General features: G+C 32.3%; 1 gene segment (V, D, J or C); it reads right to left on the bottom strand.

The window, feature by feature from the left end:
* Positions 1-297: 297 nt before the first annotated feature.
* Positions 298-19,597, bottom strand: part of LOC139550809 (T-cell receptor alpha chain constant-like) — a 42,378-nt gene continuing 23,078 nt past the window's right edge. Inside the window, 4 exon segments of the C gene segment in view lie at positions 298-815; positions 1,008-1,115; positions 1,242-1,286; positions 1,438-1,617. Coding sequence covers positions 1,009-1,115; positions 1,242-1,286; positions 1,438-1,617 — 332 coding nt within the window.

Raw genomic sequence — 19,597 nt, 5'->3', positions numbered from 1 at the left:
AATGGGTATTCTTGCATTTATAAACATCTAGACGAGAGTAACATGTTGTAAGCAATAAAAGCGTATTTATAAAGCATTTATAATAGCTTATTAATGAACATTACATTAGGTGTGTCTCTAAAACATTCAGACATGTGTTGCCTGATTAATGGGAATTATGAGGTATACTCATGAAGGAATGAAGGCATGAAGGAAATGACTTGGAGGATTTTTGTGAAAACTAATACAGTAGCTATATGAACAAAAAATGTAATCAACTTTGAATATACATTACAAACTTTAGGCAAAACAAATAACTCCATATAATGTATTTATTGAATTAATATTTTCATCAAAACAAAACACTTTACAAAGATTGTTTTTTATATCAACATACAAAAAGGAACAATTTCTTATATATTTCTGTTACATTTAGCTATATATTTTTACTCTAAAGAATAATACAAATTGAGGTTCATGATATTTCAAGCAAAGAGAGAGCATAATCAAAAACATTTGGATGTACTATCACAAGTCACAACAGTTGGAGAAAAAATATATATACAGATAAGCAAATTATAATACATCTTATTTATCACTTGAAGAACATGTTTACAAATCTTTCAACAGACATATTTTCTGCAAACCAATGTTGGATTCTTAATTTGAACCAATGTCTGTCTGGGAGGATAGTGATGTATTTGACATTCCAGACAATCAAGAGATTCCAATGAGTGCAATCTACTTCCTACAGTTAGAATGTAATTACAAGTCAATTCAGTAGTTCTTCTGGGAAGGATTTCTTGTGTTGTCTTTGAGGGACTGATGGACATCTTCTGAAAATATATAAATAAAACAAACAAATTAGTGCATGATATACACATACACATGCTCAGAGGTAAGAGTCATGCTAAATATCAGTCTTGGAAAACAAGGCATTGTCTTGTTCACAATATACCTTTCCATGAAAATATTCAATCACTAAACCATGTTATGCCTTGCAGATTGAGTTATAAAGAGAAACTCACTCTAACTCATCCACAGTCGAAGAGTCATCAGCACGTTGAAAACGATGGTCTTCAGGAACAGAATTCTCAGGCCCAGAATGGTCAGGGATAGGAAGTTGATCTTTGCATCTAGAAATGGAAATACCATATTGATCAATATCTTATATTATAAGTAACAAGTGCCAAATAGGGTGATGTTTTTTTTTAGACGTTTGATCATATCACAAATGAGAGAGTAAATGCTCTGATATGTACCTGTGTCAAAATACCAGTTTGCTTCACATTTCTCTGAACCATCTCCTGGCAAATAGAGAAAATAAATAGTTAAGTATATCATACAGTATGGTTAGTGGCAACATTTAGAATCGTCATATTAATCTACACAAGTGATGTTCACAATGAGTGCACATAAATAAGGTAATATGCTGTGATTTGAAACATCTGAAAGTACCTTCCGGGCAATTTTCTGCGAGGGCAACCTGGCTGTAGTAGCTGTCCCCATTCACTCTGGTGGCCTCTGTCTTGTTGAATTCCGAGTGTGTATTAGCATCGTGTGCGCTGAAATCTGTAGCCAGGCAAGCTGTGGTATTGCTTGAGTTCAATCTGTAGTAGGATGGCTCATGTTTCTCTCCTGTAAAACATAAAAATAAACATGTATTTAGAACTTGGGCCTCCATTTCTAAGACCTTGGTTCGATTCAAAATAGTGGCATCATGACAATGCAAAGCATGTCAAATAAAGAATGATGTTACATCGGTTAACTATGTCTGAGCATTTAAAAAATGAACTGATACAAATACAAATACAACTGATATTGGCAAAATGATGGTAGTTGGCTAGTCAACCAAGTTCCGATTCTACAACTCAAAACCATTATTTCTCATTTGCAAGAATGTTTAGAATAACTACTTTAGCCTTATGCTGTGAATATGCTGATTCCGCATTTCATTGAACTACCTGTAGTTACACTCCATAATGAGACCGTTATCAAGCTAGCTGTCACATTGGCTGTTCTAATGTATGCTACATTATCATTTTCATTTGATTTTTTTAAAGAAAAAGTGTAATCCCTTACCCAAAGATTGTCACAGACATGGACCTACCCACAAAAACCTGTTTTCGTTTCTGTAACAGATTTCTTACGGGAAAATAACCAAATCATGTTGGCAAATTATATACCCCGAACATCAATTATATCAAACATATACTGTACACCCTTAACAAGGTCAGTGTCAGGTTTATGTCTTTAACTCCTGGCCTAGTTGTAAGGTTTCTTTATGAAGTGGCATTCAAGGTAGCTATCTCCGGTTTTTACACTTTATCTGTTCCTATATAACCACTAGGGGCTGCATCTTAACTTATAGATGCACGAACAAAAGTTAGGATATTGAACTAATCATGCATTGATTTAATGGGAGATTTTACTGAAAATTCAAGTCATGCCCCATGATTTCAAATTAGGATTCAGACAGACATTACAAACCTTTGGTGATCTAAGCAGGACTACTTTGTTTGTAATAATACTGAATCATTTAAATCACGTAAGAATAAGATTTTACATAGGATGTTTCAAATGTAGTACTTACTGGCCTCAATAGTGATCTTTACCGCAGTTCCAAAAACAAGTTTATTGATTCCTGTTCCAGTCACTCACAGTGCATTAGCTGTGAGCAATACCATTTATCGTTAGCTAGCTACATCAAATTAAATCTGTAGCATAATTTAAATAAAGATGAATATATACTTTCAATTTTTGATCAATTCTAAATTATATGTAAATATGTTCAATTCACTGAATGTACATATGAAGTAGTTTAGTATTTCAAGTAATGGCTATTTTTTTGGCAAGATTGCAATTGACAATATGTGTCATTTTAGCCAGTATGCAATATGTTTATAATGTTTCTCTGAAGTACTGTACTGTAATCTACTGTTACACCATTTTCAGATTACTTTGAGATTTTGAAATACTTTTTACTCAAAACTAATATCTTACAAATTGGATAAGATCTGGCATTTTAAACGTACTTGTCATAATGAAAATGTTGGTTCCTGAACCAAATGTGATCTTCTGATACTCATTCACACAATAACTTATTCTCATACAAAAACATAAAAGTATGGAAGGTGAAACCAATTTGTTAAAATGGTGTGTTTTGTAATTATATGTATTGTAATTCTTATAATAACGATGAGGTGTAAATGTCTACCAATAATCATTATAGATACTACAGCCCTACTTCACAGATATAGTAGCAAGTTAAATGTAAAATGTTACCAAGTTACCAATACATCATTTTTAAGATATATTTTCTATAATATTTATTGCTGCTACTACTATCGTAGACACATTATAAACTTACTTGAATGCACAATTAGTTGGATGCCATTTCCAAATGATATTTTGAATCCACTTGTCACACAGACATTGGCCTCATTACAAAAACAAACAACTAGATTTTACTTAAGATTGTATGTACAGTTTCCTCTTAGAATTTGCAAAGTTCAGAGATTTAGCATTTCAAGACTGAGGTTCTCACATTACTGATTTAGTATCTGTCAAAATAAGTTTAGATCTGCTCAGACTTCATGTATAGTTTCACACATCCTTAATTGGCTATCAATAACATGATACAATTCATTTGAGTCAGATGCATGTTGGTTAATGATAAGCGGCCTACATGAATAGCTGAATTGTTAATGGAGTTATAGAAATGTGTTGCTTACAATGTTGTATAGTGTATAGTCTCTGATAAAATATCAAATATGAATTGTTTAAACAATGTAGTACAAATGTAAATAGTATTACATAATACTATGAAGATATTGCACTTACGACAGAACAACACATTTTGTTCCACGTCCAAAAATGATTTTGTTGAAGTTGTTATTCACACAATAATATGTCCGATTGCAGAAACAACCCAACAATATTTTGTTTACCCCACAACAAGTTACTGCCTTTATTGAAATACCAAATCTTGAAATACCGAATAATAGTAAAGTATTACTAGTAAATGGACTTACTTGAATCAATTATTAATTTTGTTCCGGTCCCAAAGGTTACTTTGTCATATCCAGAATTCACACAACACTTTTCCCCATTACATAAACCCCCCTCTAACATGTGAATGAAACAGCTTTTCCCATGAAAGAACTCCTGGGCTCTGCCATTCTCATTTATTCAGATTAAGTTGTTGACTAATTGATTCATTAATCGTTCAAGGTTTGAATATTTCTGTTCACAATCAAAGCTTTGTTCTCACCCACAATTACATTTTTGAACTCATGACCTGTACGCAATAGTTCTTAACTTCTTATAATGTCATTGTACTCTAATAGTTTCATTTGGTCATTTTAACAAGTTTTGATCTTTATCTTATTTTCTATCTTACTATTCATTTAACCTATAATGAATCAATTAAATGCAGAGTATTTCAAATAAAGAATTATGTTACATCAATTAAAGGTCCATTGCAGCCGTTTTTATCTCGATATCAAATAACTTCTGGGTAACAATTAAGAATGTTAAAGTGGTCAAAAAGAAAAAGAAATCTGGGAGTGTTCTGAGTCGGGAGGGGAAAACTGAAAACTGTCTGTTATTGGTGGAGAGGTTTGGAACTTTCTTTCTTATTGGTCTTTTAACTAATTTACCGCCTGGTGATGTCACCAATCAGGCCAAAACTCCATCCCACCAAAACAGGCTGGAATTTCAGGCGGTCTTTTCAAACTGCTCTTACACTAAAAGGGCATTATCATAATTTTCACAATTTCACAGTATTATTCCAACCTCATAGTGTGGAAAGATATATAAAACCTAGAAAAATCTCGTTTTTGACTGCACTGGGCCTTTACCTATCTATAAGCGATTTCAAACATTAACTGATATAATCTTTTTTTTTTTAACAACATGGACAGCCTGATATTGGCAAAATGGTGGTAGCTGGCTAGTCAACCAAGTTCCTACTCTACAACTAAATGACCATTAGGGACTGCATCATTAACTTATAGATACAAGCACATACATAGGATATTGTGTTAATCATGCATTGGTTTAATGGGAGATTTGAATGAACATTCAAGTCATGTACCATGATCTCATTATGCAATTTCAGTGAACTACAACTTGTTCCTCTGATATTGGAAATACAAAACTTTGGAATTCTAAGCAAGGAGTACTTTGATTGCCATTTGTAATAATACTGGGCCAGTAAAATCACCTAAAATTAAGGCTTTACATAGGATGTTTCAAATATAGTATATACTGATCTTTATTCCTGCTCCAAAAATGAAGTTTATTGATTCCTGTTCCACTAACACAGTGCATTAACTGTGAGCAATAACCATTTATTTAGCTAACTACATCAAATGAAAACTGTAGTAGAAATAGAATATAGAGATTTTCACAGATTTTACGTTTAAAATAGTTATAAAAATAATAATATTTTTAAGTGTTGCGATTGAGATCGAGAATATCTATTTGCGAGCTTAAATCTTTTGACAATGACACTGTCATAACAAAACATGTAAAGTTATATTATTGCAAATGTAATACTTATTTTAATAAACACTTACGTGACAGGACAACAACTTTTGTTCCAGATCCAAATATGGTTTTGAAGTTGTTGTTATTCACACAATGATAGGTCAGGTTATAAAAACCTGACCCCAAAAAGCCCGGCAAAGAATTTATTAGAAATCTAATGTTTTGAAGATCTACTTATTAGATATGCTCTAGAGAAGAACATTGTATAATTAAAAGTATATTAATATATCATTATGTCATAATTAGAATTAGCAATTTTAAAAGAGATTTCACATTTCATTATCAGCAACATGATAACATTGATTTGGGTCTGAAATGTATTGGTGAATGGTAGGTGGCCAACATGAATAGTTGAATTGCAATAGATTCAGTTATAGAAATGTGTTGGTAACAATGATGTGTGTAGTGTACTGATATCTAGTTATATACTATCAAATATGAATCTGGTAAAACAATACAGTACAAACGGATCTAGTATTACTTACTACTATGTAGATATAGTACTTACTTGAAAAGACAAGTTTTGTTCCAGACAGCAAGTTTTGTTCTATTATCAATTTTGTGACACTGACAAAGGTTATTATGCCATATCCAATATTTTGCCCCATTGCAAAACCTTCCTTAACAACATCAATGCGATAACTTTCCCCATGAAAACATGGGTTCTCACATTCTCAAAATGTACGAGGTAGTTCACAAATGTACGAGGTAGTTCACAAAATTGTTAAGCAATATTTAACACTTTGAAGTAGTATTGAAGATTTGTGTTCATACTAAAATATGTAAAGGCTTGGTCCTAACATACAATTGAAGTTTTAAACCTGTCAAGTGTAACTAACTTTTTTTGAGTTATTCATCAACTTACTTGCTTGTATAATTAGTTGGGTTCCAACTCCAAATGTTATCTGATATCCAGTATTCACACAGCCAATGGCCTCATTACAAGAACCCTACCTGTTAACATGATTTGACTGACCATTTGATTATAGGCCTACAATAAGATTTATTTTCCATATCAATTTTGGCAAGATTGTCAAAACTCTCACCGCTTCACTTATTTCTGATAAGGGTAATTACATTTTAACCTGGCTAAAAAATAAATTGTGTGTCCTGCCGAAAGTAGATTTTGTTCCATCCATCATTCATCCATAATTTGAAAATGTGAATACCCAATGCATCTTAACAAGTAAACCCAATAAAGGTTTGTTGCTGCTGTCAAATCAATATATATATATATATATATATATATATATATATATATATATATATATATATATATATAAAAAATACTCACTTGTTTCAATTATCAATTTAGTTCCTGCTCCAAATATGACTTTCCGGTTGTTAGCATTCACACATTGTATTAGTACTCAACAATAACCTACTCCACAACCTGCTCCAGGTTGGAATTGTGTGATGGCTTATATAACATCCATAAATGCATCTACAGAATAATGTCCATGTAAATGGGTACTAAATGTATTTTAAAAATGTGTTTGGACGGTAGAGTAAATATATTTGATCACTATCCTATTTTGTTTGTCAATTTGTTTAGAAATATTAATTCAAGAAATAATTTCTTAACAGACCTCATCCACCGTATTACATTAGAAAACAAGGAATTAAGTGTTCATTGTTTTGATTTGAAAGACTGCCTGTTTTATAGAGTGTCTATGAGGACATTTACAGTAACCATATCTAAATAATGTTGAATGTTTTGTAACAAACAAGCCTTTTTGAATGCATTTTTGAATGTACTTATATATATTTTTAATACTTACTGGAATAAACTGTCATCTTTGTGCCAAGTCCAAATATAAGTTTGTTGGCTCCATAAGTCACACTGTGTTGCATCTCTTAGCAATCACTGCCGCAAGTTAGTGTATTTTCTCATTTAAACAAAATGTACTACAAATGAGTTCACATTAGTGATTTACAAATTATAGTACAAAATAATAGTAGTTTGGTTGGATTATTTTCAAATATTTATTCATTTTTTTGAGTGGATGCAAATGCTATCAACATGTGTTATACTAGTGGGATGTTATTTATTATTATTTTTGACAAGACGAGGTAAATATAACCATCTCCCCCAATTTAGTGTAACCAGTTTAAAATGCAGGACTTTCCACAGAATCAAAATCTTTGACTTGGACATTGATTTGGAAACAATGGTTGTATTTGATTCCAATTTTCCGAAATGTGAAATGGTGAGTGAAATTTAGTTCCTTACTAGATTGTATTGACAGAGCGGTTCCCCTTCCAAAGATCAGTCTTCCCGTCCCATCATTCACACAGTAACATATGACATAACAGAAACACTGATTCACTAAAGGGGTTGGGACCACTCATCCATGTCTAACTTTAAGAAACGTTTGTCATGTGGGATACTGTTTTTAAATCAAACTAATTTGTATCATTGATAATTTCCCTTCAAACACATTGAGTTCATTTAACACTGCCATAAATCATCACCCTGAAGTATTACGTCATCTGTGATTAACAGATGGTCAGGAATTACTCACTGATTTCAATGATCAATTGAATTCCTTTTCCAAAAATGACCTTCCTCAGTCCAGAGTCAGTCCCACAATGCTTGGGCCTGAACCAAAAATGCATACTGTAATAAAGCTTCAATTGCTTCAGTAAAGTTAGGTATATAAAAACGAAGTCTCTGGGTTAAACCAATTAGACATTGAATCACTTCAGTCTACGTCCAATATTTGTTTAGAAGGTTGACAATTAAAATATTGTTGATTGATTGAGCTACAGTATAATTATTTTTCAAAACTTGAGATCAACCGAGTAAATCAACAAATCTGAACCCCACAATGTTTCTTACTTGTCTCTACAGATAGTGATGTTCCACTCCCAAAGATGAACTTTCCCACTCCAACATTCACACACTAACAACAGGCTCAACAAAAACGATCACAGAGAGACCAGAGTCAACATGGAGTGACCACTCTTAATGGTGTAATTGATACTGACAACCATTCTTAAAACGCAATACATTTATGATGATCTACACCACTATCTTGTTTATGCACTTACTTGAATTGACGGTCAACTTTGTTCCCTGCCCAAACACAACTCTGTTGACTCCGACAGTCACACAGTGTTTGATATCTAAGCAAATACATGATTAGGATTTTAGACTGTCAGGATTGGTGAATTTAGTATATATTTTAAATGACACTAAACTATCAACTGGTTTCTCAGATATAATTTTATCATCCACCCTTTGCAATTGCCTATTTAATGCAAGGCGTACGTTTCTTTATCTAGCTTCATCAAAGAAAACTGTAGTAAAATGTAATAAAGAGATTTTCAAAGATTTAACATATAAAATAGTTTTGTATCTAAAAAAGTATAATATTTTGAAGTGGTGCGATTGCAAAACGACGATATTTATTTAAATGTTTAAATCTATTGACAACGACACTGTAGTCTGATGAAATGTCATATAAAACTAAACATATTAAGGTTTATTACTTAAAATGCTATACTTATTTTAATATACACTTACTTGACAGCACAACAAGTTTTGTACCAAATCCAAATATGATTTTGATATTGTTGGTATTCACACAATGATATGTCAGGTTGCAAAACTTAAATACTTAACTGCAACTTGATATTTTAAAGATCTACTTATAAGATATGTTCTACAGAAGAAAATTAGCGAATTACACTAATATTAATATAATAATTGTATTATAGTATTTGCAAAGTTCAGAGAGATTTAGCGTTAGTATTTGTCAAAACAACTTTAGATCTATTCTGTCAGACTTCATGTATACTTTTCATGTATACATTTCATGTATACTTTTCATGTATACTTTCTCTGTGACTTCAAGGTATAACTATCAGGAACATGATAATATTGATTTGGGTCTGATGCGTATTGGTTAATGGTTGGAGGTCTACATGAATAGTTAAATTGTTCATTGATATATACAGATGTTGCTTACAATGCTGTACAGTGTGTAGTCTACTGATATCTAGTGATATAATATCAAACATGAATGGGTTTAGACAGTACAAATATTTAAAAAAATATATAAAAAAATACAGTAACTAGTATTACTTATTGCTATGTTGATATTGCACTTACTTGACAAGACAACAACTTTTGTTCCAGATCCGAATGTTATTTTGTTTAAGTTGTTATTCACACAATGATATCTCTGGTTGCAAAAACAACCCAACAATGATAGCTGTTTAATGGAAATTCCAAACTGAAAACAGATGATTTAATAATCTAGTAGTTTAGAGATGTGAACTAGAAATAATCACCTCATTCGATCAATAGTTATGATTAATCTTCTAATAGTTTTTTCAACTGGATTTGGTAACACTTCTGTAGTAGCAATGTAATTGCACTAGTAACAGAATATCATTAACATGTTGTTAAATAGTAATTTAGTGATTACTTTATAATTGCATAGTAAGAGTAACACAGTTATCCCACAATAAGGAACTGCCTTTATTGAAATATCGCATCTTGAAATATAAAATAGTATTTCTAGTCAATTAAATTAACTTACTTGAATCTATTATCAATTTTGTGCCACTCCCAAATGTTATTTTGCCATATCCAGAATTCACACAACACTTTGCCCCATTGCATAAACCTTCCTTAACACCAATGGGATAATGTTTCCCATAAAAACACATTCTCAAACATGTAGAAATGCTGTATGAGGTGGTTCACTAACTTAGTAAGCAATGTTTTACACTTAAAAGTAGTATATTTGTGTTCATACTCAAAGACAAAAAGGCTAATTCCATTATATGTTTTACTTTGTCATTTTAGCATGTATTTTTCTTATAATTTGGAGATCTCTATTTTCCCTATCATTTTAACCTAATGCATTCATTAAGAGAAACAGTTCATGTGAAAATACTAAATCACAATTTATTGAACCTTATAAAATGTTTGAAACAAGTAAATTTGCATACTTTTTCATCAACTTACTTGCTTGTATAATTAGTTGGGTTCCGAATCCAAATATGATCTTATTTCCAGTATTCACACAGGCAATGGCCTCATGACAAAAACCTTAGCTGTTGACATGATTTGACTAACCATTTGATCATAGGCCTACAGTAGGATTTATTTTCCATATATATTTTATCAAGATTGTCAATAGTCTCACTGCTTCATTTATTTCTGATAAATGTCATACAATTTTAACCTGGCTGAACAAGTTCCCAGCCCAAAGTAGACTTTGTTCCATCTATCATTCACATAATTTGAAAATGTGAAAACCAAATGCATCATAACAAATAAACCAACAAATTGTTTGTAGCTGCTGTCAAATTATACTTATTTGAAAAATACTCACTTGATTCAATTATCAATTTAGTTCCTGCTCCAAATATTACTTTCCAGTTATTAACATTCACACATTGAATTAGTATTCAACAATAACTTACTCCACAGTTTACTCCAGGTTATAATTGTATAATAGTTTATCGAACATCAATAAATGCATCTATAGAATAATTTCCAGATAAATAGTTACTAAAAGTATTATACTAAATTTGCTTGGACAGTGGGTAAAAATATCAGATCACTATCCTATTTTGTTTGTCAATTACAACCTGGCTGAATAATAACCTTTATGCCCGCACCAAAGTAGATTTTGTTCCATCCATTGTTCACATAATTTGAAAGTTTACATGCCAGCTGCATCACAACAAATGAACCAACAAAAGGTTTGTTGTTGCTGACAAATTCATATTATTAGAAAAAATACTCACTTGTTTCAATTATCAATTTAGTTCCTGCTCCAAATATGACTTTCCGGTTGTTAGCATTCACACATTGTATTAGTACTCAACAATAACGTACTCCACAACCTACTCCAGGTAATAATTGTGTGATAGTTCAGATGACTATTCTATTTTGTTTGACTATTTTTTTTAACATATTAAATGAAAAGTTTTATTTCTTAACAGATATCATTCTTTGTTTCGCTTTAGAGAGCAACGAATTGAGTGTTGATTGTTTTGATTCTTACTTTCCCCTGATCATATATCTCCTTTAGAAGATTTTGAGATTGCATGCTTTCTAGAGTGTCTATGAAGACATTTACATCAACCATATGTAAATACTATTATCCTAAATGTTTACGTAACAAACATGGCTTTTAAGAATGAACAGCCTCTTTGCGAAAGAGAAGAAAGATAGTCTTACTAGATACTACATTTAGTTGTGTTCCACCTCCAAAGATCAGCTTCCATGTTCCATCATTCACACAGTAAGTATGGCCAATCAAAAAACCACTGACACCTTTGTGCATTTTTACATTCCATTTTTGTATATCTTTTGATGTTCAGTTGATTCTATTTGGAATACGTACTGGAATAAACCATAATCTTTGTGCCAAGTCCAATTATACATTTGTTGGCTTCATAAGTCACACAATGTTGCATCTCCTAGCAATTACTGGTTCAAGTTATTATGTAATTTAAACTAAATGTATCACAAGGATTAGTGACTTCCTATTTATAGTAGTTTGGTTGGAATATTGTCCAATTAAGAGTACATTGATCCATCTTTGGGTGTCTAGACTTTAAACATATAAAACATACATGTTAGTAGTGGGATACTATAATTGGTGATATTTTTGACAAGACAAAGCATATCAAATATATTATGTGTATAATCAGCTAGAAGCACTCACTTGTCTCAATGACCAGTTTAGTTCCAGATCCAAAGAGGACTTTCTGGAATCCAGACGCAGTCACACAATACAACAAGCCTGACCAATAACCATCTTCCCCAATTTAGTAATCAGTTAACGACACATGACTTGTCACAGAATCAACATTTTTGAGTTGGACATAGATTTGGGACGCATGGTTGTATTCGATTCCTATTTCAAGGAAAATGTCAAATTCCACTAAATATAGATGTACATGGACTTCGAACAAGTGTTTCTTCTAAATAAACATTTCCATAAATTTGAAATACATGACATTTGTCTCCTTACTAGATTGTATTGACAGTGTTGTTCCAGTTCCAAAGTTCAACCCTCGAGTTCCATCCTTCACACAGTAACATATGGCATAACAGAAACACTGTTTCACTATGTTTGGGGTTGGTACACGCATCAATGTTTTAAATGTAAGATAACGCAGTCATTTTTTAATGGATTTTTTAAACAAACTTATTTGATGACTTTGCTCACTCTTGATTAAAGTACATCTCTGGTGTCTCAGCAATTGTTGGCACCAGACATGTATTATGACATTCAACAGAATGTTGATTTCCGCAATCTACAGTTGCACTACGGTCAATGCGATCAAGCTAGTAAATCAATTAATCCTAATACCAAAGCCTAGTTTTGATGTCTTACTTGTCTCTACAAATAGTCATGTTCCACTGCCAAAGATGATCTTTCCTCCTCCAACATTCACACACTAAAAACAGGCTGAGCAAAAACTATCACTGTAAATGTTTTAGCTAGTTGAACTTGACTTAATGTTAAGTTGGATGAACTTGTATATTATAATGTCACTAGTACTTTATGACCTAGTTTTGTCAACTTAACTTGGTTCTCAGAATTGACAACTTAAACATTTAGACAGCCAGATAACATTTAGACAGCCTGTTTTTACGTTGAAGCAATGCAGTTTTTACAGTGAAGATTACCAGATGCTACATATGAGTAGTTAGTGAGGTTATGGATATATGAGATACAGTATTAATATCTGTTTTTGGCACATATTATAAATTGGCAGCTAAAATATGTGACAATGTTTAGTTTGTGCATTTGTATGTGAATTGTCAGTCAACTTTGTTCCATTTCTCAAACACTACATTAATATTGAAATAATTGAACTTACTTGAGTCAACTATTAATTTTGTGCCTGATCCAAAGATGATTTTTAGGCCATCAGTCACACAACTAGAACCCACATTACATTAACCTTTTGAAAAAAGACTAGTTAATCTTGTTTTATATACTGTTGTTCTGTTCATTCTGTTCATTCAGCTTTACTCCTTGACCGAATATGAGTTTGTTCGCAATATCAGTTTGCATTCATTGACTTTGTTTACGTTAGAGCACAACACTATGGGACTCATTCAAAAATTGAATTAACCTGGATCATTCAATAGCCATGTATTTATCTTAACTTAACATTCTTGTGATCTGTTGAATCTAGTACAATATTTAGACACTGATTATTGGCACAAGGAACTTTGTTTTTACTTACTGGATTTAATTATTAATCTTGTGCCTGTCCCAAAGACAATCTTGTAACCACCTCCAGTAGTCACACAGTATGAATCCATATTACATAAACTGTACAGGCTCTATGTTGACAAGTTAGAGTCAATTTGACCAATTCGGGAGATGTAATAAGTAAGTTACAATCCAATAATTTAGAAGGGACATTAGTTTTCAATTTTGATTTTGGAATTTTGGAATTTTATTTTAGTACCTCAATTGCCCGAAATGAAATGGGCCGCACATCTGATTCTGGTTACTCATAGTTTAAATAAAAACAGAGCACAGTATCAATTGGCTCAAAAAAATAACAGGTGTAACAGCTGAAGTACCATGTAACAACATGTTACTACACTGTAATAGGTGTCTGCCTGTGTAAATACTATGTAACTAGGCCACCTTTAAAAATATATATACATATTTTTTAATGAACTTACTTGAGTAAACTATTAATTTTGTGCCTGTCCCAAAGATGATTTTGTTGAATCCACCACTAGTCACACAACATGAACCCACAGCACATAAACCTTTTAGCAAAATACAAGTTCATCTTCTAATGCTAAGAGCATTTCACTGGAAATACACTGAAACTCTTTAGACAGTTTAGATTATTTTTTTATGAACTTACTCAAATCAGCGGTAAATGTTGTGCCTGTTCCAAATAGGATTTTGTTGAATCACTGTGAAACAGACTGTACATGGTAACACTGTGTGGATCAGTTTGACATGATTTTATACACATTGGGCCACTTTGAAATTGGCTCTTTAAGATATGGATTTGACATCAATTGTATATTCATCCATATTGCCTCATATTTGTCCTATGTGCCTCCTTTTTGCCTTGAACAATAACTAAGAATGACCTTTTGACACAGATCTTTTCTGTCATCTTCAACAACATGTAATTTTAAGTATAAAGCAAGAACTACAAGTAACTGTCATCTCATCTAAGTCATGTTAAACTTTCAATCAATGGGCTATGTTGATACGATACCATACAGCAGGCTATTTTACGGTACTTCACCTCAGTTCAGACTAACCTCCTAAATGGATTTAAATTGAAAATTAACTTACTTGAGTTCACTATTAATTTTGTGCCTGTCCCAAAGATGATTTTGAATCCATTCGTATTCACACAACAAGAACCCACATTACATAAACCTCTTAGCAAAACAATGTTCTCATCTGCTAGGGAATTGATTTCTTCACTGAAACAATACCTTGTATATAGTCAGTTACAACTATGTGGATCACTCAACAGAAAGTTTTCTTTTGGTACCATTTTTAAAGACTGATTTTACACTTTTGGATCACTTTTCAAATCTGAATGTCTTTTGCATTTCAATTAATTACCTAATGATGTGATTTGTCCAAACGATCTCTAACACAATATTGAAAATGAACTTACTTGTTAACTATTACTTTTGTGCCTGTTCCAAAGATGATTTTGTTGGCTCCAAGAGTCACACATCAAGAACCCACATAACATAAACCTAGAATGTCTTCTAATAAGTGGACGATTCACTGAAATAATACCTTGAAAATAGTCCAAAGCATGATTATTTTGTCTTTATCTGAAATGCAGATCTGTAATCTACTACCAATGATGTAAGGTATCTATTAAACCATATTCTGCAGCATTTCATCAGGATAATAACATATTTACATATTTATTAATTCCATAATTTATTTTGTGTGTGTGTATTGTTGTGAATTGTTAGATATTAAGTCACTGTTGGAGCTAGGAACACAAGCATTTCACTACACCCACAATAACATCTGCTAAATAGGTGTATGCGTCCAATAACATTTGATTTGATTTGGATGAATGTTCACAGAAAAATAATCACTGCCACTTCCAGAGGTCCTCTTTGGAGAACATTTAGGAAGCTGTAAGACATAGCATTTACAACTCCTTGGGCTTAATAATACCAGTTTACAACACATATATGTACTGTAAGTGTTCAGACTGAGACAATTTTAAATTGAAGGATTGGTATAAGTATGAGCAACAGTATTCATATCTGTTTTAAATCTTACTTGATTCCACAAAAACTGTTGTTCCACTTCCAAAGATCAGCTTTTGTGTTCCAGTATTCACACACTAACTGAAGGGTTAACAAAAACAGCAGACCCCAACAGCAGAGCTTCTAACTCATCATAATCAGTATTCACATACAGTGAATTCACTGTTGTATCGTTTGTTGTTGTATTCTTGTTATTGTATTCTTAAATGACTCAACTATGATTAATCTTACCTTTTAGAATGTGTTTTTACTTGAGCTACTGATCAGCTTTATTCCTTGACTATGTTAAACCAATTAGATATTGAATCAATCTTTAGACTGCATCCAATATTTGTTTAGAAGATTGACAATTAAAATAATGTTGATATTTTGAAATACCAAGTACTATAAAAGTATTACTAGTAAAATAAACTAACTTACTTGAATCAATTATTAATTTTGTGCCGCTCCCAAAAGTTATTTTGTCATTTCCAGAATTCACACAATACTTTTCTCCAGTACATAAACCCTCTTGTACAATGTGAATGGAACAGCTTTTCCCATTAAAGCACTCCTGGGCTCTGCCATTCTCAAAAAAACATATATTGGGATGAGGTTCTTCACTAATTGATTCATTATTCGGGCAAGGGTTTCATATTTCAGTTCACACTCAAAGGCTTAAAGGCTTTGTTCTCACCTACAATTAAAGTTTCAAAGTTATTAATCGTACATAATAGCTCATATATTGTCATTATACTTGATCATAGTTTCATTTGGTCATTTTAACAAGTTTTGATCTTTATCTTATTTTTTCACTATCCTTTTAACTTATCATGAATCAATTAAAAGTAAAAAAATACTCATGTGAAAACCCTTTTCGACAAATGAAATTAGTGAAGGTACTAGCATCAATTCATTTTTCTTCAACTTACGTGCTTGTACAACTAGTTGGGTTCCAACTCCAAATATGATCTTATATCCAGCATTCACACAGACAATGGCCTCATTACAAAAACCTAATCTGTTAACATGACTTGATTGAACATTTGATCATTAAGATGTATTTTCAATATCTGTTTTGTCAAGTTAACATGCTCATTGCTTTACTAATTTATGATAAAAGAAATAAAATTGTATTTACAATCAGCCCATCCCAAAGTAGATGTTGACCTATCTATCATTCACACATTGAAAAAGTTGTAATAGGTCTTTTTTTATAAGTAATAAACAAACAAAAGGTTTGTTGCTGCTGTCAAATGAATGTTAATTAAAAAAAGACTCACTGCTTTCAATGATCAATTTAGTTCCTGCTCCAAATATGACTTTCCAGTTGTTATCATTCACACATTGAATTAGTACTCAACAAGAACCTACTCCAGGTTGGAATTGTGTGATGGTTCAAAGAGCATCCATAAATGCATATGCAGCATCATTTCCATGTAAATGGTTACTAAATGTATTATTAGAAGTGTTTAGACAGTGGGAAAATATATCAGATCACAGGCCTATTTAGTTTGAACATTTCTTGAAACTTTTAATGAAAACATTGAATTGCTTTAGAAAGCAAGGAGTTGAGTTTAACGATGACATTTACATCAACCATGTCTAAATACTGCTGAATGATTGTGTATCAAACAAGCATTTTAAACTACTGACTTTCTCTTGTTGGAAGAAGTGAAAGATAGTTTTTGCATTCCTTTTCTGTACATATCATCTTTGTGCCAAGTCCAAATATATGTGTTTGTCTCCACAAGTCACAGTGTTGCATCTTAGCAATGACTGGTAGAAGTTATTATGTAATTTTAACAACAATGTATTACAAAGGAGATCATTTTACTGATCTACAGTTTATAACACAAAATCATGGCAGTTTGCTTGGATTACATTGATTATTTTGGTGTCTGCACTGTAAATATACAGTCTAAACACATATTATAGTGGTGGGATAGTACAATGTGTTATTTTTTACAATAGAAAGTATATACAGTATTTCCCGTGTATAAGCAGCTAGAAGCATTGTCTCAATGAATAGTTTAGTTCCAGATCAAAACAGGAATTTCTGGGTTCCACACTATACAACAAGCCTGACCAAAAACAATTTTCACCAATTTAGTAATCAGATTAAAATGAAGAGTTTTTCACGGAATCTAGAAACTATGGTTCTATTTGATTCCTATTAGGCTACCTGGTGAAACCCGGGGCGGCAGGTAGCCTAGTGGTCAGAGCGTTGGACTAGTAACCAAAAGGTTGCAAGATCAAATCCCTGAGCTGACAAGGTAAAAATATGTCATTCTGCTCCTGACCAAGGCAGTTAACCCACTGTTCCTAGGCCGTCATTGTAAATAAGAATGTTCTAAACTGACTTGCCAAGTTAAATAAAGGTTTAAAAAAATGTAAGTATCAGATTAAACAATTTGCTTCTTCTAAGTAAAGATTTCAGAAATTTGAAATAGTGAGTTAAATTAAGTTCCTTACTAGATTGTATTGACAGTGTGGTTCCCCTTCCAAAGATCAGTCTTTGAGTCCCATCATTCACACAGTAATACATGGCATAACAGAAACACTGTTTCACTAAAGGGGTTAGGACTACTCATAAATATTTAACTTAAATGTTTGTGAAGTGGGATACTGTTTTCAAATCAAACTAATTTGGGTTGTTGATATTTTCCCTTCCAACACATTGAGTTCAATTATCATTGCCATAAACCATCACGTATTATGTCATCTGTGATTGACAGAATCTACCAAGGTCAGGAATAACTCACTGGTTTCAATGATCAATTCAGTTCCTGCTCCAAAAATGACCTTCCCCAGTCCAGAGTCAGTCACACAATGATTGGGGCTTAACCAAAAATGTATTGTTTGCAGCCTGTATACTGTAATAACGTTAGCTATATCGAAATGAAATCTCTGAATCAAACCAATTGCATATTGAATCACTCTTCAGCCTATGTCCAATGTGTAAAATAGCCTACTCATTGGTATCGTATCAACATAGCCTATTGATTGAAAGTTCAACATGACTTAGATGAGATGAAAGTTACTTATAGTTCTTGCTTTGTATATAAAATGAAATGTTGAAGCTGACTAAGATCTGGGCTGTTGCTGTGCCAGAAAAGGTCCTTCATAATATTATTATTATTATTATTTATTTATCAAGGCAAAAAGGAGGCAAATAGGACAAATTTAAAAAAAAAAGTTGATTGATTTAATATTTTTTGTGTCTTACTTGTCTCTACAGATAGTGATGTTCCACTCCCAAAGATGAGCTTTCCCACTCCATCATTCACACACTAACAACTGTCTCAACAAAAACGATCACAGAGAGACCAGAGTTACCAAGTAGCAACTACTCTTAATTGTGTTATTGCTATTTCATTGTGTATTTTTTGTGTGAATACTGAAAGCCATTCTTAAAACGCAATACATTTATGATGATCCACACCACTATCTTGTTTATGCACTTGCATGAATTGACCGTCAACTTTGTTCCCTGCCCAAACACAACTCTGTTGACTCCAACAGTCACACAATGTTTGATATTTACCAGTAAGCAAATACATGATTAGGAATATGGATTGTCAGGATTGGTGAATTAAGAATATATTTAAAATGACACTGAACTTGTCGGAATAGAAAAACTACTATCAACTAGTATTTTTCTCAGACATCATTTTAACGTCCACTCTTGTAATTCCGTATTTAATGCTAAGAATAAATTGCTGCTTTAGTTGAGCCTAAATAAAGACATTTCAACATGGTTTCTTACTTGTTTCTACAAACAGTGATGTTCCACTGCCAAAGATGATCTTT

This window comes from Salvelinus alpinus, chromosome 23 (genome assembly GCF_045679555.1).
Source record: "Salvelinus alpinus chromosome 23, SLU_Salpinus.1, whole genome shotgun sequence".
NCBI classification, from domain to species: domain Eukaryota; kingdom Metazoa; phylum Chordata; class Actinopteri; order Salmoniformes; family Salmonidae; genus Salvelinus; species Salvelinus alpinus.
This window is presented reverse-complemented; position numbering and strand designations above follow the sequence as displayed.